The sequence below is a fragment of the Scyliorhinus torazame genome, chromosome 10, assembly GCF_047496885.1.
Source record: "Scyliorhinus torazame isolate Kashiwa2021f chromosome 10, sScyTor2.1, whole genome shotgun sequence".
NCBI classification, from domain to species: Eukaryota; Metazoa; Chordata; class Chondrichthyes; order Carcharhiniformes; family Scyliorhinidae; genus Scyliorhinus; species Scyliorhinus torazame.
Window position 1 is genome coordinate 99,110,551 of NC_092716.1, and position 23,902 is coordinate 99,134,452.

Here is a 23,902-nt window from a genome sequence, read left to right on the forward strand (position 1 = left end):
TTCTCGACTACAATGGTAATGCCATTGCTGCCAGCGGCTCATGCCAGCTTGTTGTGTCGCACCGTTCCTTAAAGGCCACCCTGCCCTTCGAGATTGTAGGGGCCACTAAAGCTTCCCTGCTCGGTGCTCAGGCGTGCAAGATCCTAAACCTCGTCCAAAGGGTTCACTCCATGTCACCCGCTGAGGCTTCAGCATCACCGGACGCCGACTTTCAAACACAACTGAAGAACATCATCACTCGATACCACAGCGTTTTCGAGGGCATGGGCACACTCCCATACACGTACAAAATTATTTTAAAACCAAATGCCACGCCTGTGGTTCATGCACCTCGCCGGGTATCGGCGCCCCTTTAGGACTGCCTCAAGCAGCAGCTGCAGGACCTCCAGGACCAGGGCATCATATCTAAATTAACAGAACCAACCGACTGGGTCAGCTCCATGGTGTGTGTTAAGAAACCATCCGGAGAACTACGCATCTGCATCGACCCCAAAGATCTGAACCGGAACATCATGAGGGAACACTACCCTATCCCAAAGTGCGAAGAACTCGCCTGCGAGATGGCTCGCGCCAAATTTTTATAAGAGCTGGACGCATCCAAGGGGTTCTGGCAGATACAGCTTGACGCATCCAGTCGGAAGCTCTGCACCTTTAACACCCCATTTCGCCGGTTTTGTTACAACCGGATGCCGTTTGGCATCATCTCAGCCTCGGAGGTGTTCCACCGAATAATGGAGCAGATGATGGAGGTCATCGAAGCGGTGCAGGTATATGTAGACAACATCATCTTCTGGTCTACCACCCCGCAGGAACACATTGATCACCTCCAACGCGTCTTCCGGAGAATCCATGAGCATGGCCTCCGCCTCAACAGAGCCAAATGCTCCTTTGGTCAAACAGAACTAAAATCCCTCGGCGGCCACATATCGCAGTTTGGTGTGCAACCGGATGCAGACAAGGTGTCGGCAATCAATACCATGAAGACACCGGAGGACAAGAAGGCGGTCCTCCGCTTCCTAGGCATGGTCAACATCCTGGGGAAGTTCATCCCCAACCTCGCATCCCTCACCATGGCTCTCCGCAATCTGATGAAGAAGACTACCGAATTCCAATGGCTCCCCGCCCACGAGCAAGAGTGGTGTGAACTCAGGGCGAAACTCACCAAGGCCCCGGTATTGGCATTCTTCGACCCTGCCAAGGAGACGAAGATCTCCACTGATGCGAGCCAGTCCAGCATTGGAGCAGTGCTCCTCCAACGCGACGACGCCACCTCGTGGGCTCCAGTAGCATACGCATCGCGTGCAATGACGCCCACCGAGAAACGCTATGCGCAAATGGAAAAAGAGTGCCTGGGCCTCCTCACAGGAATTGTCAAATTCCACGACTACGTCTATGGACTCCCCAAATTTACGGTCGAAACGGACCACAGGCCACTGGTCAACATTATACAGAAGGACCTTAACGATATGACGCCATGCCTGCAACGCATCATTAAACTCAGGGGGTATGACTTCAAACTGGTCTACACCCCAGGTAAGGAACTCATCGTCACCGATGCACTCTCCCGTTCTGTCACTCCGCCCTGCGAGCCGTCGGGCTTCGTGTGCCAAATTGATGCTCATGTTAAGTTCTGCGCATCTAACTTGCCCGCCACGGACGAACGACTCATCCAGATTCATCGTGAAACAGTCAATGATCCTTTGCTCCAACGCGGCATGCGCCATTTTACAGAAGGATGGCTCAAGGGCCAATGCCCGCAATTCTACAACATCAAAGATGACCTGGCAGTGGTAGATGGAATTCTGCTAAAGTTGGACAGGATCGTCATCCCGCACAGTATGCGGGAGCTCGTCCTTGAGTAGCTCCATGAGGGTCACCTGGGGGTGGAGAAGTGCTGACGGCGGGCCTGTGAGGCAGTGCACTGGCCTGGCATCAACCATGACATCGGCAACGCCGTTCTCAACTGCCCGACATGCCAATGGTTCCAGCCAGCTCAGCCAAAAGAGACCTTGCAGCCACATGAACTGGTGTCGTCCCCCTGGACCAAGGTTGGCATTGATCTTTTCCATGCACTAGGCCGGGACTATGTCCTCATAGTGGACTACTTCTCTAACTACCCAGAGGTAGTTTGGCTGCATGACCTCACGTCGACAGCGGTCATCCGTGCGTGCAAGGAGACTTCTGCTCACCATGGCATCCCACTCACGGTCATGTCCGATAATGGCCCGTGTTTTGCTAGTCAGGAGTGGTCCAACTTTGCCCGGCGGTATAATTTCACGCATGTCACCTCAAGTCCCCACTACCCCCAGTCGAATGGCAAAGCTGAGAAGGGGGTACACGCTGTCAAACGACTCCTGTGCAAAGCGTGTTGCTCGTTTTAGCCTTAGTTTGTTTGCTCTAATTCTGTCACCTTTGCTCTTGAGTCGCCAGGTATCTTTCTGATACCGCCACGTGGTTCAAGTCCAAGTAATGATTAATAATGCAACACACCGCTTAGTAAGAGTTAAATCAACGCTCATTTATTATATACAGCAATTAATACTTATACATTAATTCTACTTCTAAACTACTACCTACCACTAACAGGCCAATACTTAACTTTGGAAATGGCCCACCAGGTCAGGGAAACGAATGGTCTTTCGAATGGGTTCTGAGCCTGCGGGATTCAAAAGCTGGTACAGGTCGATAGTCAGGAGTGTCTATCTGGTAGCGATCGTTGGAGTAAAACTTGCGTTTTCTTTCAGCAAGGGTCTCGAAGGGTGCGGAGAGGAGAAGAAGGGTGCTGCAGCCGGGAGGAGAAAAAGGGTCGATTTGAACTTGGCCCCTATTCTTATAGTCTCCAGGGGCTTCCTCCCCCCCTCTCGGGGCGGACCTTGTACCTGGTTCCAAGTGATTGGACTTGGTCCCAATCACTTGGTTCGATATTCTCCAATGCTGGAGCGATTCCTTGTTCGAAGGGTGGTCGTTTACCCCTCTTTGTGTCAGCTCCTGCTGGTGCCGAAAGGTCTGGGTCGGCTTTGTGTGTCTATTTTGTATCAATTGTTCCCGGGGATTGCTGCTTAATATGCAGATGGCTGGGGTGTTGTTATGTTGATGGCTGCAGGTATCGGTTTGGTCTGGCTTCTACCTGCAGCTGTCTGTTTGAGTCCTGTTGGCTGATTTTCCCATCAGCCTCTTCCGTTCACCATTTTAAATCGGGGTTTGGCCATTCTAATCGGGAGTCAGCCATTTTACATAGCTACAAGCGGCCGATGCGGGATCTGACTTTTACCTCATACTACTTGCCGAAAGGTAAACTCCATTGTCCACTGGCCTGTCACCAGCTCAATTGTTAATGAACCGCACATTACAAATGACGGTGCCTGCAATACACGCCCCAGACTTGGACAACGTTCCGGTCCTCCGTCGAATACAACTGTCTCGGGCCCAACACAAGTCAGCGTACAATGCCCATGCCACAGATCTCCCTGCTCTCGTTCCTGATGACCAGGTTCGTGTACAACGTCCTGAAGGTGGCTGGTTTGCCGCCGCGGTGGTAATCACGCAAGTGGCCCCCAGGTCGTTCCTGGTTCGTATGCAGGATGGCCCTTTTCTTCACCGAAATAGGCGGGCACTGGGCTCCTTCCACACTCGCCGCCAGATCGTGATGCCCTACCTCGCCCTCAGTACAGGCCCGTCCAAGAGCGCGCAGATCTGCCTCTTCTGTTGCCACCCTCTGCGACTGACACAGTCCCGCCCGTTCCAGAGCAGGCAGCCCCTGACCCACCCTTGCGGCGGTCAACCAGAATTTGTCGCCCACCACAGAAACTGAATTTATGAACTGCCTGAATTTGTGAGCTCTCTAAACTCATGGACTGATTGTTTCGTTACCCTGGTTGTTTGTTCGCTAGTTTGTACATACTGTGATTCATGTCCCGTGTTTTGTTACATACAGTGTATCTGCACTAGACACCTTCCCGTGTAAATATGTTAGAATCTTTGTATATAGTCCTGTAAATATGCTCACATATTCTCCACAGTCAGAAACATTCACATACCACACTATTTATTGCCACGTACACATTTTTTTTTCTCAAAAAGGGGAAGATGTCATAATATACACACAAGTATATGATGGTGCAGAGACAGACACTGACTGACACACTGAAAGACCAATCAACACACAGAACATAGCAGCCAATCACCAGACAGGACACGGCCACTATATAGCCAGAGGGCACTAGTTTTCCCGCTCATTCGGGATGCAGCCTCTGAGAAAGCCAGAGCCCCCCGTGATCAGTAACGCGAACATCTACCATGTGCTAGCAGTATAGTCTGGTCAGGTTAGCCTCAGGTCTCCAGTCAACCTAACATAGTTGTAACCCACAGTGCAAGTATGTTTAACAGCTCATAGCTAAATAAAATAGAGTTGTACTTCTACAAGTGTTGGTAGCCTGTCTCTCTCACTGCTCTGGTAAACGCAGTCCTCGCAGACCTAGCATACCCAACACATCAGGAGGTGCCTTCAGGAGGAGTGCAGCTGCTACACTTGCAGCTACAAGAGCTACATTAATTGAGACACCAGTCTCCATGAAGTGGTTGCAATGAAGTGCGATCTGCTTGTGGGGGGGGGGGGTTCTAAGCACTGCAATTTAATATCAACAACTTAGTGAAAGGTCTCACATGGTTTGCAACCTTCAGCTATGAAGTAACAGCCATTCAAACTCCAGGCTCTCCTTTCATGTTTAGAGATCCATGAGCTGTTGGACAAATTGCGATTCAGTTCCACAAAAGGGGCTAATTGCACTTTTAAGTGCTGTGATTGGCCAGCAGTTACTGAGATCCATCCTCGAAAAGTATACGGAGGCAAGAACATTTTGTGTAGCCACTCCAATGCAGCCAATTGCATTTTGCTTGTATCCAAAGCTGCATCCATGGAAATGGGAAAATTCAGTCTTGTCAGTTTACTGATTATCACTGAAATGATAATTATTGAAAATAATAATCTCTATTGTCACAAGTAGGCTTACATTAACACTGCAATTAAGTTGCTGTGAAAAGCCCCTAGTCGCCACGTTCTGGCGCCTGTTCGGATACACGGAGGGAGAATTCAGTATGTCCAAATTACTTTGCAGCACGTCTTTCAGGACTTGCGGGAGGACCTGGAGGAAAGCCACGCAGACACGGGGAGAACGTGCAGACTCCGCACAGACAGTGACCCAAGCTGGGAATCGAACATGGGACCCTGGCACTGTGAAGCAACAGTGCTAACCACTGTGCTACCGTGCTGCCTATACATTGATTGTTAGTGAGCATTGCTGAGCCTACCACTCAGCAAGTGAACCTAGTGTTGGGTACAAGTTAGTGTAAAGATAATTATGGGTTGCTGCAGAGGTTGGGATTATTTACTGGAACTATTACAATATGTTCTGTTAATGTTTTTTAAATTATGTTGTTAAAGATACACAAGTTTGATTACAGAATGAGAGCACATTTAAAGAGAATCATAAACCTTCCTCGGGAACCACCGCCCACAAATTGAACTGCCTTGCTGAAATTTCCTCCATGCCTATTTGTTCAGTGCAGAGGGGTTTCCTGTGTGGGCTGCAGCTGCACATCATTCACATCTTGATCCTCTCCAACCGTCCTGGTGGTGAGGGACTCCTGTGGAGTGCTCTTTGTGTGGGAGTCCTCCTCTTTCCCATCGGGGATTTGTTGTGGAGGGTTCTGCATGCAACACAGGCAACCATAGATTCGGATGGTTCACAGACTCCCAGGTTGCATGTATTTGAAAACGTTGAGGAGCAGGATAATCAAAAAGGGATTGCAACCTCACACAATCTATGTACACACGAAACACAGACTCCTCAAGGTCGCAGAAAATACAGTCAGAGAAGGAAACCATGAATCATCTATTGCACAGGAATGCTGAATGCATGACCCTCTGCGCCAAATTCCCGGCGGAATAGGGGAGGACGCCCACAAAGAGAGGGTACTACATTCAGCATTCCTGTGCCTCAACACCTCGGGTGAAATGGGAGCAGAGCACCAGGGTTTTAAGGCTGTGGATGAGGCTGCTGGACATCAATTGATGCACATTGTGTAAGTTCATGTGGTGTCATCCAGCTTGCCCGTCTGCCATCCAACATGTCCCTGAGTTTGGTCACCCCCAGCAGCCTGAATCTTCTTTTCTACCAGCCATATGAACCCATATTGGTGACAGTGCGGATTCCTGAGCAGTGATTTTTTTGGACAATAACCACTGTCCCTGATAGGAGCGAGAGAGTTCCAGTGCACCTTCAGGGGCTAGGTCGGCGCCGGCGGGGTTGGCGCCACGCCAACCGGCGCGGAAGGGGCTTGGCGCCGTGCCAACCGGCGCTGAAGGGCCTCCGCCGACCGGCGCAAGTTGGCACATGCGCAGGAGCGCCAGCGTGTGCTGGCGTCATCCCAGCACATGCGCAGGGGGTTTTGTCTCCACACCGGCCATGGCGGAGGTCCACAGCAGCCAGTGCGGAGGGAAAGAGTGCCCCCACGGCACAGGCCCGCCCGCGGGCCAGGCCACCGTGGGGGCAACCCCCGGGGCCAGATCCCCCCGCCCCCCGAGGACCCCGGAGGCTGCCCACAGAGCCACGTCCCACCGGTAAGAGCCAGGTCTAATTTACGCCGGCGGGACCAACCTAAAACGGTCCATCGTGGGCTGGAGAATCGCCGGGGGGAGCCGCTGCTAGCGGCTGCCGACTGACACGGCGCGATTCCCGCCCCCGCCAAAACTCTGGTGCTGGAGAATTTGGCAGCCGGTGGGGGAGGGATTCACGCCGCCCCCCGGTGATTCTCCGGCCCAGCGGGGTGTCGGAGAATCCCGCCCAATATCTCTCATTCTTCTGAACTCCAAGGAGTACAGACCCAATCTTTCCTTATATGGCAGTCCCTCCTTCCCCCTGGATCATCCTAGTAAACCTTCTTTGTACTGCCTCCAATGAAAAGGAGACCAAACCTGTACACAGTATGCTAAATGTGGCTTGACTAGTGCAGTTGCAGTATCACCTCATTGCTTTTATACTCTAGTCCCCTTGAAATAAAAGCCAGCATTCCATTTGCCTTCCCTATCTATTACCTCCTGCACCTGTATGCTCTCTTTCTGGGTTTCATGAACAAGGACACCCCCAAAGTCCCTTTGTGCTATAACTTTCTGCAGTCTCTCCATTAAAATAATAATCCGCCCTCTCATTCTTTCTTCCGAAATGAACAACCTCACAATTTCCCACATTAGATTCCATCTGCTCATCTTCTACCCACCCACTTAACCTGTCAATATGTCCCTCGAAACTGTTTATCTCCTTCTTACATGCCATCCCTCCCACCTTTGTATCATCCCCAAATTTGGTCACAGTACACTCTGTTCCTTACTCCAAAATCATTAATATATATTGTGGGGAGTTGTGGGCCCAGCACTGATCTCTGTGGCACACCACTGGTTACTGCCCTCCAACCTGAGAGAGACCCCCCCATTATCACTACTCGCTGCTTCAGTTTCCAAGGGAATCCTCATCTTGTTGACATTCTGTGTCCACCCCCTCTCCCAAGCCAGCTATGCTTGCTATCTAGCTGGCCACAGCTGCTGTTGCGAATGGACGGCGGTGAGAGTGCCAGGGTAAAAATAGTCAGGACGCTGCACGAGAGGAGTCTGCCCCAGAAGAGCAGGGGCCAGCAGGTGAGATGGAGTGCCGGCCATGCAACAGGCCAAGGGGAGTGCCAGGTTGTGCCGCAATATGCAAGGTGTAACCCATTAGCACCTGCAATGAGCTGATGGACCATGTGTGGCGCCGGCAACTCTGGCTCACCAGGGAGACCATGTGCCACCTGTGCCAGATGGTGGCATACCTGGTATCGCTGGGGTATGAAGGAGGACACTTACTCCCGGTGACCATCAAGGTGACGGTCATGCTTAATGTTTGCGCCTCTGGCTCATTCCAGGCTCGAGCGGGGCCTGTGTGGGATCTTGTAAACATCCGTGCACAGGTGCATCCATGCTGTCACGGATGTCCGATGCATCCAGGCATCTGACTACATCATGTTGTATCTGTATAACCTCAGATACTTTTGACCAGTTTACTTACGCAAGTTTTTATCGAGGGTGTCTTTAATAACAAGAACAAACCACAAACACAAGTTCAAATTCAACAATATTTATTTAACACAAAATATTAGATGTTCCCAAGATCAGTTTATACTACCCGCTAAGATGGCTTGGTCGGCCTATGGATCTGATCACTGCGTTCCTCTGGTCCATCTTCACGAAAGTGGTTTTCGCTAGCAGTCTGTTCCTTCCTTCTGGTCTGGTCTTCACTTCTCTGGCCTGGTCAAGGTCACGTCCCACTCTAAGTCTTTGCTGCCGAGGGATCCGGAGTACCTACTTTTATCCCCCTGGGCTTTGCGCCCTTTTCCCATTTTCTGTGGTCTTTTGCCAATGGTGTATCAAAGGGTGCCTCAGGGGTCTGTGCTGGGACCACAACTTTTTACAATATACATTAATGATCTGGTAGAAGGTACTGAAGGAACTGTTGCTAAGTTTGCAGATGATACAAAGATCTGTCGAGGGACAAGTAGTATTGAGGAAGCGAGGGGGCTGCAGAAGGACTTGGACAAGCTAGGAGAGTGGGCAATGAAGTGGCAAATGAAATACAATGTGGAAAAGTGTGAGGTTATGCACTTTGGAAGGAGGAATCTAGGCATAGACTATTTTCTAAATGGGGAAATGCTTCGGAAAGCAGAAGCACAAAAGGACTTGGGAGTCCTTGTTCACGATTCTCTTAAGGTTAATCTGCAGGTTCAGTCGGCAGTTAAGAAGGTAAATGCAATGTTAGCATTCATGTCAAGAGGGCTAGAATACAAGACCAGGGATGTACTTCTGAGGCTGTGTAAGGCTCTGGTCAGACCCCATTTGGAGTATTGGGAGCAGTATTGGACCCTATATCTAAGGAAGGATGTGCTGGCCTTGGAAAGGGTCCAGAGGAGGTTCACAAGAACAATCCCTGGAATGAAGAACTGGTCGTATGAGGAACGTTTGAGGATTCTGGGTCTGTACTCGGAGTTTAGAAGGATGAGAGGGGATCTTATTGAAATGTACAAGATACTGCAAGGTCTGGATAGAGTGGACGTGGAGAGGATGTTTCCACTTGTAGGAAAAACTAGAACCAGAGGACACCATCTCAGATTAAAGGGATGATCCTTTATGATGCGCAATCAATTACTCTCAAGACGAAGTGATTCATAACTGAAGGCTTTAATCTGCTAGAACTCTTCCCCAGCAGCTTCGATACAGAAAGTGAACGCTGCTGGGAGGCACCGGTTCTTATACTCCGCCTCTCAGGGCGGAGCTACGTACATCAGTCAATGGTAGACTCCTGGGTCTAACCAATGGTCATCCATCTCTCAGGTACCGCAATACCTGGTGTTACCACATACACCCCCTGTTAACAAAGAGCCCGGCGGGGTGATGGCCAGCGTTAATAGTCGCCTTTCGCATGGTATGACCAGGTATGGAGGTACCGTGATGTCGAGGGTATTAACAAAGTGTTCATAGTGCAGCAATCAGTCGATCGGGTGGCCTGGTCGTCCTTCTGGAGCGTCTGGGCTTCGGCGGTGATCCTGATGGGGGTCCCGGCGGTTGTGACTCCGGAAGTGTGATGTCGTCCTCCCAGGCACTTCGTCACCCCCAGGCAGCGCTGTTGGGGCAAAAGGTGCACAGGGGGGGAAAGCGCCTGTAGGGGGCGTTGGTGTGTGTTCGGGCCTAGGCAGGAGCAGCGGGAGTACTGACCCTTCAGTTAGGTGCTGTGGGAAGGGTGGGGGCAATGGTTCAGGTGCGCGTGGGGTTCCGGCGAATGCCAGGTCCCGAAGGGAGACCGTGTCTTGGCGGCCATCAGGGAACGCTACGTAGGCGTACTGGGGGTTGGCGTGCAGCAGGTGGACCCTCTCGACCAACGGGTCCGACTTGTGCGCCCTCACATGTTTCCGAAGCAGGATGGGTCCGGATGTCGCTAGCCAGGTTGGGAACGAGGTCCCGGAGGAGGACGTCATGGGGAAAACAAGGAGACGTTCATGAGGTGTCTGATTTGTGGTTGTACAGAGCAGTGACCGGATGGAATGGAGGGCCACCGGGAGGACTTCCTGCCAGCGGGAGACTGGGTGATTCCTGGACCGTAGGGCCAGCAGGACGGTCTTCCAGACCGTTCCGTTCTCCCTCTCTACCTGCCCGTTTCCCCGGGGGTTGTAACTTGTCGTCCTGCTCGAGGCGATGCCCTTGCTGAGCAGGAATTGACGCAGTTCGTCGCTCATAAAGGAGCTCACCCCCTATCACTGTGTATGTACGCGGGGAAACCGAACAGTGTAAAGATACCCTGGAGGGGCTTGATGACGGTGGTTGTGGTCATGTCTGGGCAGGGGATGGCGAATGGGAACCGGGAGTACTCGTCAATCAAGTTAAGGAAGTACGTGTTGCAGTCGGTGGAGGGGAGGGGGCCTTTGAAATCCATGCTGAGGCGTTCAAAGGGACGGGAAGCCTTTATCAGGTGCGCCCTCTCTGGCTGGTAGAAGTGCGGTTTGCACTCCGCGCACATTTGGCAGTCCCTGGTGACAGTCCTGACCTCCTCGATGGAGTAGGGCAGGTTGCGGGCCTTGATAAAATGAAAAAGAAATGAGTGACCCCCGGGTGGCAGAGGTCCCCTTGGAGGGATCGGAGGCGGTCCACTTGTGCGGTGGCACAAGTGCCGTGGGACAGGGCATCAGGAGGCTCGTTTAGCGTCCCTGGACGGTATAAGATCTTGTAATTGTAGGTGGAGTGTTCTATCCTCCACCGCAAGACCTTGTCGTTCTTAATCTTGCCCCGCTGCGCATTATCGAACATGAAGGCAACCGACCGTTGGTCCATGAGGAGAGTGAATCTCCTGCCGGCCAGATAATGCCTCCAGTGTCGCACAGCTTCTACTATGGCCTGGAACTCCTTTTCGACCGAGGAATGGCGAATTTCGGAAGCATGGATGGTACGGGAGAAGAAAGCCACAGGCCTGCCCGCTTGGTTGAGGGTGGCCGCCAGAGCTACGTCGGACGCATCGCTCTCGACCTGGAAGGGGAGGGACTCGTCGATGGCGCGCTTCGTGGCTTTTGCAATATCTGCTTTGATGCGGCTGAAGGCCTGGCGGGCCTCCGTCGACAGAGGGAAGGTTGTGGACTGGATCAGGGGTCGGGCTTTGTCTGCGTAGTTGGGGACCCACTGTGCGTAATAGCTGAAGAACCCGAGGCAGCACTTTAGGGCCTTGGGGCAGTGAGGGAGGGGGAACTCCATGAGGGGGCGCATGCGCTCAGGGTCGGGGCCTATGACTCCACTTCGCACTACGTAGCCTAGAATGGCAAGACGGTCGGTGCTAAACACGCATTTATCCTTATTGTATGTCAGGTTAAGGATTTTCGCGGTCTGGAGAAATTTGCGGAGGTTGGTGTCGTGGTCCTGCTGGTCATGGCCGCAGATGGTGACGTTGTCAAGATACGGGAACGTTGCGCGTAAGCCATATCGGTCAACCATTCGGTCCATCTCTCGCTGGAAGACCGAGACCCCGTTCGTGACACCAAAGGGAACCCTTAAAAAGTGATAGAGCCGCCCATCTGCTTCGAAGGCAGTGTACTGGCGGTCACCATTACGGAGTGATAGCTGGTGGTAGGCAGACTTGAGATCCACCGTGGAGAAAACCTTGTATTCCGCGATCCTGTTCACCAGGTCGGCTATACGGGGGAGAGGGTACGCATCCAGCTGCGTAAAACTGTTGATGGTCTGACTGTAGTCAGTGACCATCCTATGTTTCTCCCCGGTCTTTACCACCACTACTTGAGCTCTCCAGGGACTGTTGCTCGCTTCGATGACCCCTTCCCTCAGCAGCCTTTGGACCTCCGATCTGATAAAGGTCCGGTCCTGGGCACTGTAGCGTCTGCTCCTGGTGGCGCGGGGTTTGCAATCTGGGGTGAGGTTCGCAAACAGGGAAGGCGGGTCGACCTTAAGGGTCGCGAGGCCGCAGACAGTAAGTGGGGGTATAGGGCCGCCGAATTTAAAAGTCAGGCTTTGCAAATGGCACTGGAAATCCAGCCCAAGGAGAGTGGCTGCGCAGAGGTGCGGCAGGACGTACAGGCGGAAATTGTTGAATTCCCTGCCTTGAACAGTGAGGTTCGCTAGGCAGAACTCCTTTATCTCCACCGAGTGTGACCCGGAGGCCAGGGAGATCCTTTGGTTTACGGGATGGGTGTCAAGAGAACAGCGCCTTACCGTGTCAGGGTGAACAAAGCTTTCCGTGCTCCCAGAGTCAATCAAGCACGACGTCTCGTGGCCGTTGATGGAGATCGTCGTTGTAGCTGTTGCAAGCGTCCGGGGCCGACTCTGGTCCAGAGTCACCGAGGCCAGATGAAGTAATTGAGAGTTCTGGTCGGGCAGCATGTAGTCGGCTGGGCTGGGGGCCCGGGACCCCATCCAAGATGGCGTCACCCATGGGTCGAACATGGTGTCCGGGGATGAAGAAGATGGCGGCGGCGAGGGACAAAATGGCGGCGCCCACCTGTCCAGCGTGGTGTCCGGGGGGCAAAATGGCAGCACCCGCGGGTCGCACGTGGCCTTAGGATGGGGGGGGGGGGGCGGTGAGCGCTGGGCGGTCGGGGCCTGGAAGGGGGGTTGCCGATAGTCGCTGGAGACCGCGGCCACGGCGCGGGCCTGGCAGACCCCCACATAGTGGCCCTTCTTGCCGCACCCTTTGCAGGTGGCGGTGCGGGTCGGGCAGCGCGGACGGGGATTATTCGCCTGCCCGCAGAAGAAACAGCGGTGTCCGGCGGCGTTAGCAGGCCGTCTCGCCGCGCAGGCTTGCGGGGTCGGGGAAAGGTCTGAGGGGCTGCCGCTACGGGGTGCCACGCAGCCCAGGGGGCCGCCGCGCGATCGGGTGCAAAGGACAGCGCATTTTTATAGGCAACGTCCATGGACCCTGCCAGGGCCCGTGCCTCTAAGTCCCAGAGTGTCCATTTCTAGGAACCTTTGGCGGATATCGGGGGAGGTCATACCTGCCACAAAAGCATCCCTGATCAAAAGTTCCGTGTGCTCGCTCCCCGAAACTGGCGGGCAGCCACAGTTTCGTCCCAGCACCAGCAGCGCCCGGTAGAAGTCTTCCAACGTTTCCTCGGGGCTTTGCCTCCTAGTCGCCAGCAGCTGATGAGCGTAGACCTGGTTCACAGGGCGGATATAATGTCCTTCTAGCAGCTCGATCCCGGCAGCATAATTCTCCGCCTCCTCGATAAGAGGGTAGATCCCAGGGCTGACCCGTGAGCGTAGGAGATGCATCTTTTGTCCTTCCGTGGGGGTGTTGGCGGCCGTGTCGAGGTAGCCCTTAAAGCACGCCAGCCAATGTTTGAAAATAGCAGCAGAGTTGTCCGCGTGCGGGCTGAGCTGAAGGCACTCCGGTTTGATACGAAGATCCATCCTTCCAACTGAAGTTGTAGCAGATTAAATTGATGCGCAATCAATTACTCTCAAGACAAAGTGATTCATAACTGAAGGCTTTCATCTGCCAGAACTCTTCCCCAGCAGCTTCGATACAGAAAGTGTAGGCTGCTGGGACGGCACCGGTTCTTATACTCCGCCTCTCAGGGCGGAGCTACGTACATCAGCCAATGGTAGACTCCTGGGTCTAACTAATGGTCATCCACCTCTCAGGTACCGCAATACCTGGTATTACCACTTTAAAACAGATATGAGGAGGAATTTCTTCAGCCAGAGGGTGATGAATCTGTGGAACTCTTTGCCGCAGAAGTTTGTGGAGGCCAATTCACTGAGTGTCTTTAAGACAGAAATAAATAGGTTCTTGATTAATAAGGGGATATGGGGTTATGGGGAGAAGGCAGGAGAATGGGGATGAGAAAATATCAGGCATGATTGAATGGCGGAGCAGACTCGATGGGCCAAGTGGCGTAATTCTGCTCCTACGTCTTATGGTCTTATGAAAGGGGTTTTTAATGTCCAATGATCCGATTGATGCCCAATTGACAGGTCACCTGGGCCCACCCCAGGTGCCCAACTCAAATGGCCGTGTTTGAACGTACACCTTTGTCAAATAAGGTGACGCTGGGAACACAAGCGCCCGAGAGTCTGGCCCGGCCTGGGTTTGCAACAATAGGCCAGTGCATATCAATAGGATCAATTATCTCTTGATGGCCAATTGATAATTGATGGGCAGGTCCAGACAAGCCTTAGCAGCCTGTCTGATTTCTAGTGTATTCAAACTTGGCCAGTCCGAATTCCCATGAGGCTGTGCTGGAGTGACTGTGCTTGTTTTAAAGTGCCCAATTCTTTTAGCATCGTATTGGCTGGAATGACAGTCTGTGGTGAGTGGAGTGCTTAAAAGCTGTTCCAGCTTGTCAGACTCTGGAGGCAATTCCCTTCCCCTGCAAATCAGACGTCAACAGGTCCAGGAATCGGGCGGATGCAGGTGGCCATGCTGGTGTAGCATTACATGAATTTCTCCTGGCCAGCGCTCCTAACAGGAGCACGCAGTACCCGGGATTCTACACCGTCGGTAGCACTTAGTCTCTAGAATGGGAATCCAGCCCTTTGTTTTATAATGATATTTTTTCAACCTTGGAATTTTTTTTTACATTAAACATAATATGTTGTTACTGATTTATCAAATCCAATTTAATCATATTATGGTTGCTGTTGCCTGCAGGTCTTACTACCTTCTTTAAGCTAGATATTGCAAGTTTGAGGTGTGCCTCATTTATTCTCCATTACATCAGCGTTGGCTAGTTTTAGAAATTATCTGTGTTTTTTTGCTTTCTGAGTGTGTTTGTGCTGCCCATTATCTAGCATTATAATAGTGTGCCCCAGGGTGTATCAATAGTGCCCCCTTGTGATTTGGATTGGATATTCACCCTCCAATCTTTTCAAAGGCAGTCTGGGAAATGTTTGGTAACACGAGGCCAGAGAGGAATATTTAATTTGTTTTAGTTCACTGGCATAAAGTGGAACAGTCAAAGCAAATTCCAACTTACTTCACTGGACTTTTCTCCTCAAAAACATAGAAAAAAATAAATAAACGATGTGTCCTGTTCCTGTTTGTGGGCAGACTGACTTGATGTTGGTGTCACCTTGACGTTTGGGCAACTTCTAAATGCAAATGCTAATCTCCTGCATGTTTGTTTCAAGTTCGTTTCCATCTCATGGCCACTTATTTAAAACTTCACTGCAACTAGATATTTGATTGCTTTCCTGTTAATTCTGATCCCAGGAAACAGAGGGCCAGCATCTCTTCACCTCCACATGCAAGTGTTCACCACTAGCCCGGTGAGCAAATTAGATAAAAGAACCATGACACCGCACCTCAGAAGTATACCTGCACTATCATATTTCACAGCCCTCATATTTTCATGCCCTCTCTGTGGAAAACTACTAGGTTAGTAACTCTGTCTTGTACTGTGGGCTTTGTTCCCCTCATCAACTGGGCTGAGACCGCCTGAAGCTTTCACTTGTGTTCCACTTAGCTGTAATAGTCTTGAGCGAAATCTATCAGAGAAAAGAGCTTTTCACCACATTAGTTTGGGCTGCAAAGCAACTTGGATCCAAGTGCTGAAAGAACTGTGTGCTAACCAACTGAGTCATTCAATCTTCTTGTATTTACTCTGCGTCAAAGATAGTAAATTGTCTGAAGATTGCCTCTGAACATACACATATCCAGTTGAGCACAATAAAGGCAACATAGGGAGAGACCAGGTGAGGCACTGCAATGAAGTGTAAATAAATAACTGGTTGTGGGATGAAAACATTCACAAACCATGTGAAGATGGCCTAGAGGATTTCAATACAAAACCCAATGCAAGAGCCAAGCAGATGTGTTCTGGTAGAAACAATATCAAGATATGAAGTGCATTTGCTTTAATATAACAAGCTTGTGGTGTATTTTATTCAATAGGGTCTCCCTTTGGTTTTGTTAATTGTTGCCTAAATCCTGCATCGAGTCACTCATCCGGTCTTTTAAAAAAGAAAATGTTTGAAATAAATTTAGAGTACCCAATTCCTTTCTTCCAATTAAGGGGCAATTTAGTGTGGAAAATTGGTGTACCCTGCACTTCTTTGGGTTGTGGGGGTGAGACCCAGGCAGACACAGAGAGAATGTGCAAACTCCACACAGACAGCGACAGGTTTTTTTAATTACAGTTAATCTTAAAAAATGAGTTGGCCTTTCAATAACAAATATCCAATTAACTGCAGAAACCAAGTACAGAACAACACACAAATCTGTTAAATGTCATACATAAAATGATAGAATCCCCATAGAATCAGCTTCCTTTTGTTTGTTGTTTTGACATAAAAATGATGTTATTGCAAAAGAAACGCGAGAGGGGTGGGAATGGAGAGAGACACTGATAACTCGGGTGTAAACTTGAAAGAAATAACCAACTGCATGCGCAGAGACTTAAAATAGAACTGTATCACTTGCCTACTATGTGACATCAACCTGCAGTTTGACTAGAAGATAATCTGTTCCCTTTCATTTTTAATAGAGAAAGTCCACAGGCAGTTTAAAGCATCTGGAAGCAATCCTGCTATAGATTTTGTGTAAGTAGGAAAATAGTTGGTGATATGAAAATCTTTCAATGAAGAAATTACTAATTTATAAAATACAATGTTAAATAGGAAAGGAGGGAAAGCGGACTCCATGGTAACTAACACTTGCACTATGATGAAATAGCACATACAACAAATCATGCTAAAAGGAATGAGGAGAGAGGAGTAAAAAAAGAAAAAAACAAAGGAAAGACAAAATAATGGGTTGGATTTTCATGCCTCTGTCCATGTCATTATGGAGGCAGGGGGATTTAAAAATGGTGAGTGGGACACAATTCCAGTACTCCTACCCCCATTCCCAGGGTGCAGGATTCTTAAGGTCCTATGGTAAGGGTGTGGTTAGCGAGACCACATGTGGCAATCCCATCCTTGCCTATTCCTTTGTGGGTTTGGCCATTTTAGACCCTCCCTACTATTTCCATGGTGTTGGACCATTTTGTTTTGCAAGTGATTTAGTTCACAGCATCTCATGAGCCTTGATGGAAGCCTGTTATGGAATCAGGAATCTTTTGACAGATAAATTTAAATGGTTTTGCCAACTTGAACTGTTTGATGCTGTGTGATAAGTTAAATATGTTTAAGTGCAGTGATCGATCATAGGACTCTGTCCTTGAAAAGATGTGCGTCCATTTAATTGGCCAGCATTGGTTTACATGCACTAGCGTACTTTATCCAGTGGATAAAGTCCTCTTCCGCATTCAACAATATTAAGAATCTGACTTTAATGTGCCATCTCGACATGTACTTTCTCTTTCCATTGATTTATGTTTAGAGATCTGTTGAGGCTTTGAAGCATTCTTCCATAGCCATTATGCATTGAATGCATGATACCTATAATAACACTGGGAGATCTTTGAAATGCCCATGAGACTGTCAAAATAAACAAACGGGCATTCAAAAGCTATTTTCTGTTTAATATATTTTATTTCAAACAGTTACATTCACAAACAGTAAATCAGTTTGAAACAGGTTACAAACAGTTTGAAAAAATGTTTCCCTCTCTTTCCCCCCTCTCCAAAATAACCCCCATTCCTTCTTCCTCCATCTAAGCCCCCCCCCCCCCCCCCCCACCATTTGGCAACAAAAATGTATTTAAACAGGGATAGAAAGAGTTTACATCTCATGAAGAACACTTCTTCCTGAGTGCATATTTAATTTTCTCCAACTTCAAGAATTTGAAGATCTCCCAGCCATGCCAAAACCCCCGGTGGCACCCATGATCTCCAACACAATAGGAATTTTTGCCTTGCAATCAGCAAGGCAAAGGCTACCACATCAGCCCCCTCCCCTCCAACACCTCTGGTAACTCTGAAATCCCAAAGATTACCACCACAGGGCACGGTGCCAGCTTGACCCTCACTATCTCCGATATTGTGTCAAACACTGCAGCCCAGAAACCCCCAGCTTTGAGCTCCCCAGGAACATATAGGTTTGCAGATCCCCTCCCACACCTACTGACCTAGCTGTTGTCAATGGGTAGTGATACAATGCCCAGTGACAGCACCTCTCGTCGCAGGGAAACACGTGCGCCGGCTTGGGAGCGGAATTTGTTGTGATATGTATATATCGAGACATACAGAGACAGTTTTGTTGTATATTATTGTTAGACATTTTGCCTTTTGTTAAACACAAGAAAGAAATGTAAAAGAAAAGGGGATATAGTAATTATCTATATATAGAGACATATGAAGGGTTAATGACTACATCTTAGTGTAACACAACCACTAGATGGTAACACTAGATTCTTGTATAAATATGAGAATTCAAAGGATCTTGGTCTCTTCGAACCAGGGGTGACTAGACAGCAGAGTGTTAGAGAGATAGGTCACAGTATAGTTAGCACATGTAGTTTAAAATAATTGATACTTTATTCTGTAGAGTGTGCAAACTCAATATTAATCAATTCTTCATTCATTAAATCCATTTTGCTTTAAGTTGAAGATTGGTGGTTTCTTGAGAATCACACCATTAGACCATTCTGGATATATAAAGAAAAGAGTAACGACATATTACCAAAGAGTAATATAACAACCGCCAGCATAAACAGCTGGTCAATCCCGCCCATAATCTCGGTAGTATGTTCATCTTAACTGTGTGTATCCTTCCTGCCAAGGACAACGGCAGGGAATTCCACCACTTCAGATCCCTCTTCACCACCTCAACCAACCTGGCCAAGTTCCATTTGTGCATTGTGTCCCATTCATGTGTTATTTGTATACCCAAGTGTCTAAATTGTGCCCTGGCCAGTTTGAACGGCAAAACCCCCAGATTTGCACTCCTTCCCTGGACAGTGACCGGAAATACCTCACGCTTCAACAAATTTAGTTTATATTCTAAGGACCTTCCAAATTTCCCTAACAGATTCATTATAGACTCCAGCAGGTTTGATACGTATAATAGTAGGACGTCTGCATAGAGCGATATTCTATGCTCTCTGCCTCCCTTAACAATACCCCTCCACTCTCTGAACTCCCTCAATGCAATGCCAAGAGGTCCAATCGCCAGCGCGAATAACAACGGACAGTAGGCATCCCTGCAGTGTTCCGCTATGCAACCTAAAATACCCTGAATCCATCCCATTTGTCCTTACACTCGCCGGGAGTGCTGCATGTAACAACCTTATCCATGCTATAAACAATGGTCCAAACCCAGACCTCCTTAGAGTCTCAACGGGTACCTCCATTCTACCCGGTCGAAGGCCTTCTCTGTATCCATCGATCTGTCGGTTCTGTCTTCACAAATGAGAACACAAATCAGACCTGAGAAATGCTGGAGAATGAAAGGTTTAGTGAGAGGGAAGAACTGAGGGAGATCAACATTAGTAGAGTAATTGTGCTGGGAAAACTGATGGGATTGAAGGTGGATAAATCCCCAGGGCCTGAGAATCTGCATTGCAGAGTGCTTAAGGGGGTGTCTCTGGAAATAGTGGATGCATTGGTGGTCATCTTCCGGGATTCTATAGACTCTGGAATTGTCCCTGCAGATTGGAGGGTAGCTCATGTCACTCCAATATTCAAAAAGGGAGGTAGAAAGAAAGCAGGGAATTATAGACCAGTAAGCCTAACATTGGTAGTGGGGAAAATGCTTGAATCCATTATCAAGGACTTTATAGCGGAACATTTAGAAAGCAGTGGCAGGATCAGTCAGAGTCAGCATGGATTTATGAAGGGAAAATCATGCTTGACAAATCTGTTGGAATTCTTTGAAGAGGTAACCAGGACAGCCGACAAGGGGGAGCCAGTCGATGTGGTATATTTGGACTTTCAGAAGGCATTTGATAAATCCCGCATAAGAGATTATTGTGCAAAATTAAAGCGCATGGGATTGGGGGAAATGTATTGAGGTGGATAGAAAACTGGTTGGCAGAGAGGAAACAAAGAGTAGGGATTAATATGTCCTTTTCAAATTGGCAGGCAGTAACTAGTGGGATACCACAGGGATCGGTGCTGGGACCCCAGCTATTTACAATATATATTAATGATTTGGATGAGGGAACAAAATGTAATATCTCCATGTTTGCAGATGATACCAAATTAGGTGGGAAGGTGAATTGTGATGAGGATGCATGGATCCTATAGCGAGATCTGGACAGGTTGGGCGAGTGGGCAAACCAATGGCAGATGCAGTATAATTTGGATAAGTGTGAGGTTATTCACTTTGGAAGCAAAAACAGGAAGGCAGATTACTACCTGAATGGTTGTAAATTGGGAGATGTGAGTTTGCAGCGGGACTTGGGTGTCCTTGTTCACCAGTCGCTGAAGGTAAGCATGCAAGTGCAGCAGGCGGTAAAGAAGGCTAATGGGATGTTTGCCTTCATTGCAAGAGGTTGAGTATAGAAGCAGGGATGTGTTGCTGTAATTGCACAGGGACTTGGTGAGGTCACACTTGGAGTATTGTGTGCAGTTTTGGTCTCTTTATCTGAGGAAGGATGTTCTTGCTCTCGAGGGAGTGCAGCAAAGGTTTACCAGACTGATTACAGGGATGGCAGGACTGTCGTATGAGGAGAGATTGACTAGGTTGGGTTTGTTCTCGTTGGAGTTCAGAAGAATGAGGGGGGATCTCATAGAGACTTATAAAATTCTAACAGGACCAGGACTAGACAGGGTAGATGCAGGGAAGATGTTACCAGTGATGGGTGTGTCCAGAACCAGGGGTCACAGCCTGAGGATTCAGGGTAAACCATTTCGGACAGAGATAAGGAGACATTTCTTCACACAAAGAGTGGTGAGTCTGTGGAATTCATTACCACAGGAAGTAGTTGATGCTAAAACTTTGAATATATTCAAGAGGTGGCTGGATATAGCACTTGGGAGAATGGAATCAAAGGCTATGGGGAGAAAGCAGGATTAGGTTATTGAGTTGGATGATCAGCCATGATCGAGATGAATGGCGGAGCAGGCTCGAAGCGCCAAAAGGCCTCCTCCTGCTCCTATCTTCTATGTATCTATGACAGAATAACCTCCAGTTCTCTCCCTCTTGGCAGAGTCATTACTATATTTAGCAACCGCCTAATATTACTGGCCAGCTGCCACCTCTTTCAGAACCCAGTCTGGACCTCTGTGGCCACCTACGGCGCACACCCTTCTCAATGTCATGCGACCTTAGCCAAGATCTTCACATCCGTATTTAGCAGGGAGAAGGGTCTATAAGACTCACACTCTGGGCCTTTATCCTTTTTTGATATCAATGAAATAGAGGCATGTGCGAGCGTGGCCGGCAACTCCCCCCATGCCATCGATTCATTGTACACAGTCAGGAGATGGGGCACTAGTTCCGACAAAACCTGTTTATAAAACTCTACCATGAAGCCATCTGGCCCAAGTGCTTTCCTGATTGCATCAAGCCTACCCCCTCCATTATCTCCTGCAGCCTTAGCAACTCCGCCAATCCTTGCCTCCTCCCCTCATCAACCTCTGGAAACACCAACCCATCCAAGAAAAAAAGCCATTTTAAAGACACATTATCCTCCCAGTAGTTTCTAAAACTGTCAATCAATCAAAAAGCGCAGTCTCCTTTACAGCTTTATAAACAACACAAACAAAGCGGAATCCACTAGTGGGGCTTACAGTTCAGCCAAGCTTTCATTATGGGATTCCATCACATAGCTCCACAGCCTTTGTTTCTTCAGCTAAGTATATTGAAATCTTTGAAGCAGTCTGAACAAATGGCCATTTTCAGGATTATTACCGGAATAACCTTTGCAGTATCCAGTGTCTTCAGCCGTTTCTTGATATCACATGGAGTGAACAGAATTGGCTGAAAACTGACATCTGTGATGCTGGAGACTTCCGGAGGTTAAGAAGGCGAGATGGATCATTCATTCAGCACTTCTGGCTGAAGATTGTTCGGAATGCTTCAGCCTTATCTTTTGCACAAATGTGTTGAGCATCATTGAGGATGAGGATATTTGTGGAGCCTCCTCCTCCAGTGGGTTGTTTCATTCACCATTCACGGCTGGATGTGGCAGGACCGCTTAGATCTGACCCCTTGGTTGTGACATCGCTTTGTCTATCACTTGCTGTTCATGTTGTTTGGCATACAAGTAATCCTGTGTTGTAGCTTCACCAGGTTGACACCTCATTTTTAGGTATGGAGGATCCTGCTGCTCCTGGCATGCCCTCCTGCAGTCTTCATTGAACCAGGGTTGATCCCCTGGCTTGGTTCTAATGGTAGAGTGGGATATGCCAGACCTTGAGATTACAGATTGTGGTTGAGTACTATGAAGAAGCAGTTAAATATGGCACGGGGTGAAGGGGAACAAAGGATATGGGGGGGCAGGCAGGCTCAGGCTAATGAGTTGGATGATCAACCATGGTCATAATGAGTGGTGAAGCAGGACTGCACTTAAAGCACTGTATACAGTGCTGGTCTCCATGCTATAAAGAGAACATAGATGTCCTAGAGAGAGTGTAAAACAGATTTACGGGGATGTTGCCTGAACTGAGAGACCCCAGTTTTTGGTAAAATTGAATGGGCAATGGGTTTTTCCTTTAGAAAAGGTGAAGGTTTAAGGGTGACTTAATAGAGATTGCTAAAATTGTGTGTTAAATAGAGTAAATGGGCTGAGAATGTTTATTGTAAAAAGTAAAGTTGCCATAGTACCAGATGACCATAGACTGCATTCTCCTTTGAGGGCGTGAGCTGGCTGGTGATGATTTAACCTGAGGATCAAGCAAGGGACAAGGCTGAGAAGGCGGGTCTTCATGAATAACCTCAGCCGGTACAGGAATTGAACCCATATTGTTGGCCTTGCTCTGCATCACAAGCCAACTGAGCTAAACACACTTGCATGAAAACCCAAACAAAGGATAATAAAGATGAGTTATTGATAATTTCAAGAGAAATAAGGAGACATTTCTTTACACAGAGTGGTTAACATGTGGTATTTGAGGCAAGTAGCTTAGATGCTTTCAAAAGGAAACTAGACAAGTACATGAGAAAAAGGAGCAGAAGAATCTGCTGAAAGGCTGAGATGAGGTAGATGGAATGGGAGGAGTCTCATGTGGAGCATAAATGCCAGCACAAAACAGTTGGGCCAAAAAGCCGGTTTGTGTGCTGTATATTTTATGCAATTCTTTGTTGCTTTAACAAACTCAGAAATGAAGGTGGTGTAGCAATGGGAAACACAAGTTTGCATACAAAACCCAGCATTAATGACGATATCATTCTGGGTAATATTCAATTGCACATCTCCCTCCATTCATGCACTTAAATTTTGCAAATATACTGGTGATGTTTGATCTAATGGCTGACCTATTCTTGCAGGAATCATGACTCACAAAGTGATTACTGTGTCCTCCAGAAGATGATAAGAGAAATGGGCAGCATGGAGGAAGTTTACAGGCGATTGGAAAAACAAAACAATCAATTGGTTAGTACTGGAATAGAATGATATGGAGGAAGCAGCCTGGGGCAGTAAGATCAAACAAAATGTTGACCTGGTCACTGGTACAGTGTGTAGATGCTGAGGTCTGGAGCAGTGGTCCATACATAAAATGCAGAGGTTTGGATCGGATGCCAGGATAGTGGGACTGTACAAACAACCAACACATTTGGCACAGTGGGATCAAGTTAAAGCAACAAGGATGCTTGATATATTGAAACTATGACCATATAGAGAGTAAGACCACAACAACTAAACAGTGAGAAGGGGGAGCTAACCGGAATTTAATATCTTGATAATTATAGAATCTTACAGCACAAAAGAAGGCCATTCAGCCCATCATACATAGTCCAGCTTTTTGAAAGAGCTATACAATTCAACTATATATCCAACTT

The 23,902-nt window shown here is 48.6% G+C and overlaps 1 protein-coding gene across 5 annotated transcripts in view; it reads left to right on the top strand.

Moving 5' to 3' along the window:
* The window catches only part of LOC140430792 (uncharacterized), a 145,027-nt gene that overhangs the window by 14,624 nt on the left and 106,501 nt on the right, over positions 1–23,902 (top strand). For 4 of the 5 annotated variants that reach the window (XM_072518483.1, XM_072518486.1, XM_072518484.1 and 1 more), the window contains exons 3-4: positions 16,561–16,615; positions 23,390–23,495. In XM_072518483.1, the coding sequence (XP_072374584.1) occupies positions 16,561–16,615; positions 23,390–23,495 (161 nt within the window). The remainder of the gene's footprint in view (positions 1–16,560; positions 16,616–23,389; positions 23,496–23,902) is intronic. The other variant, XM_072518487.1, reaches the window with a different exon arrangement.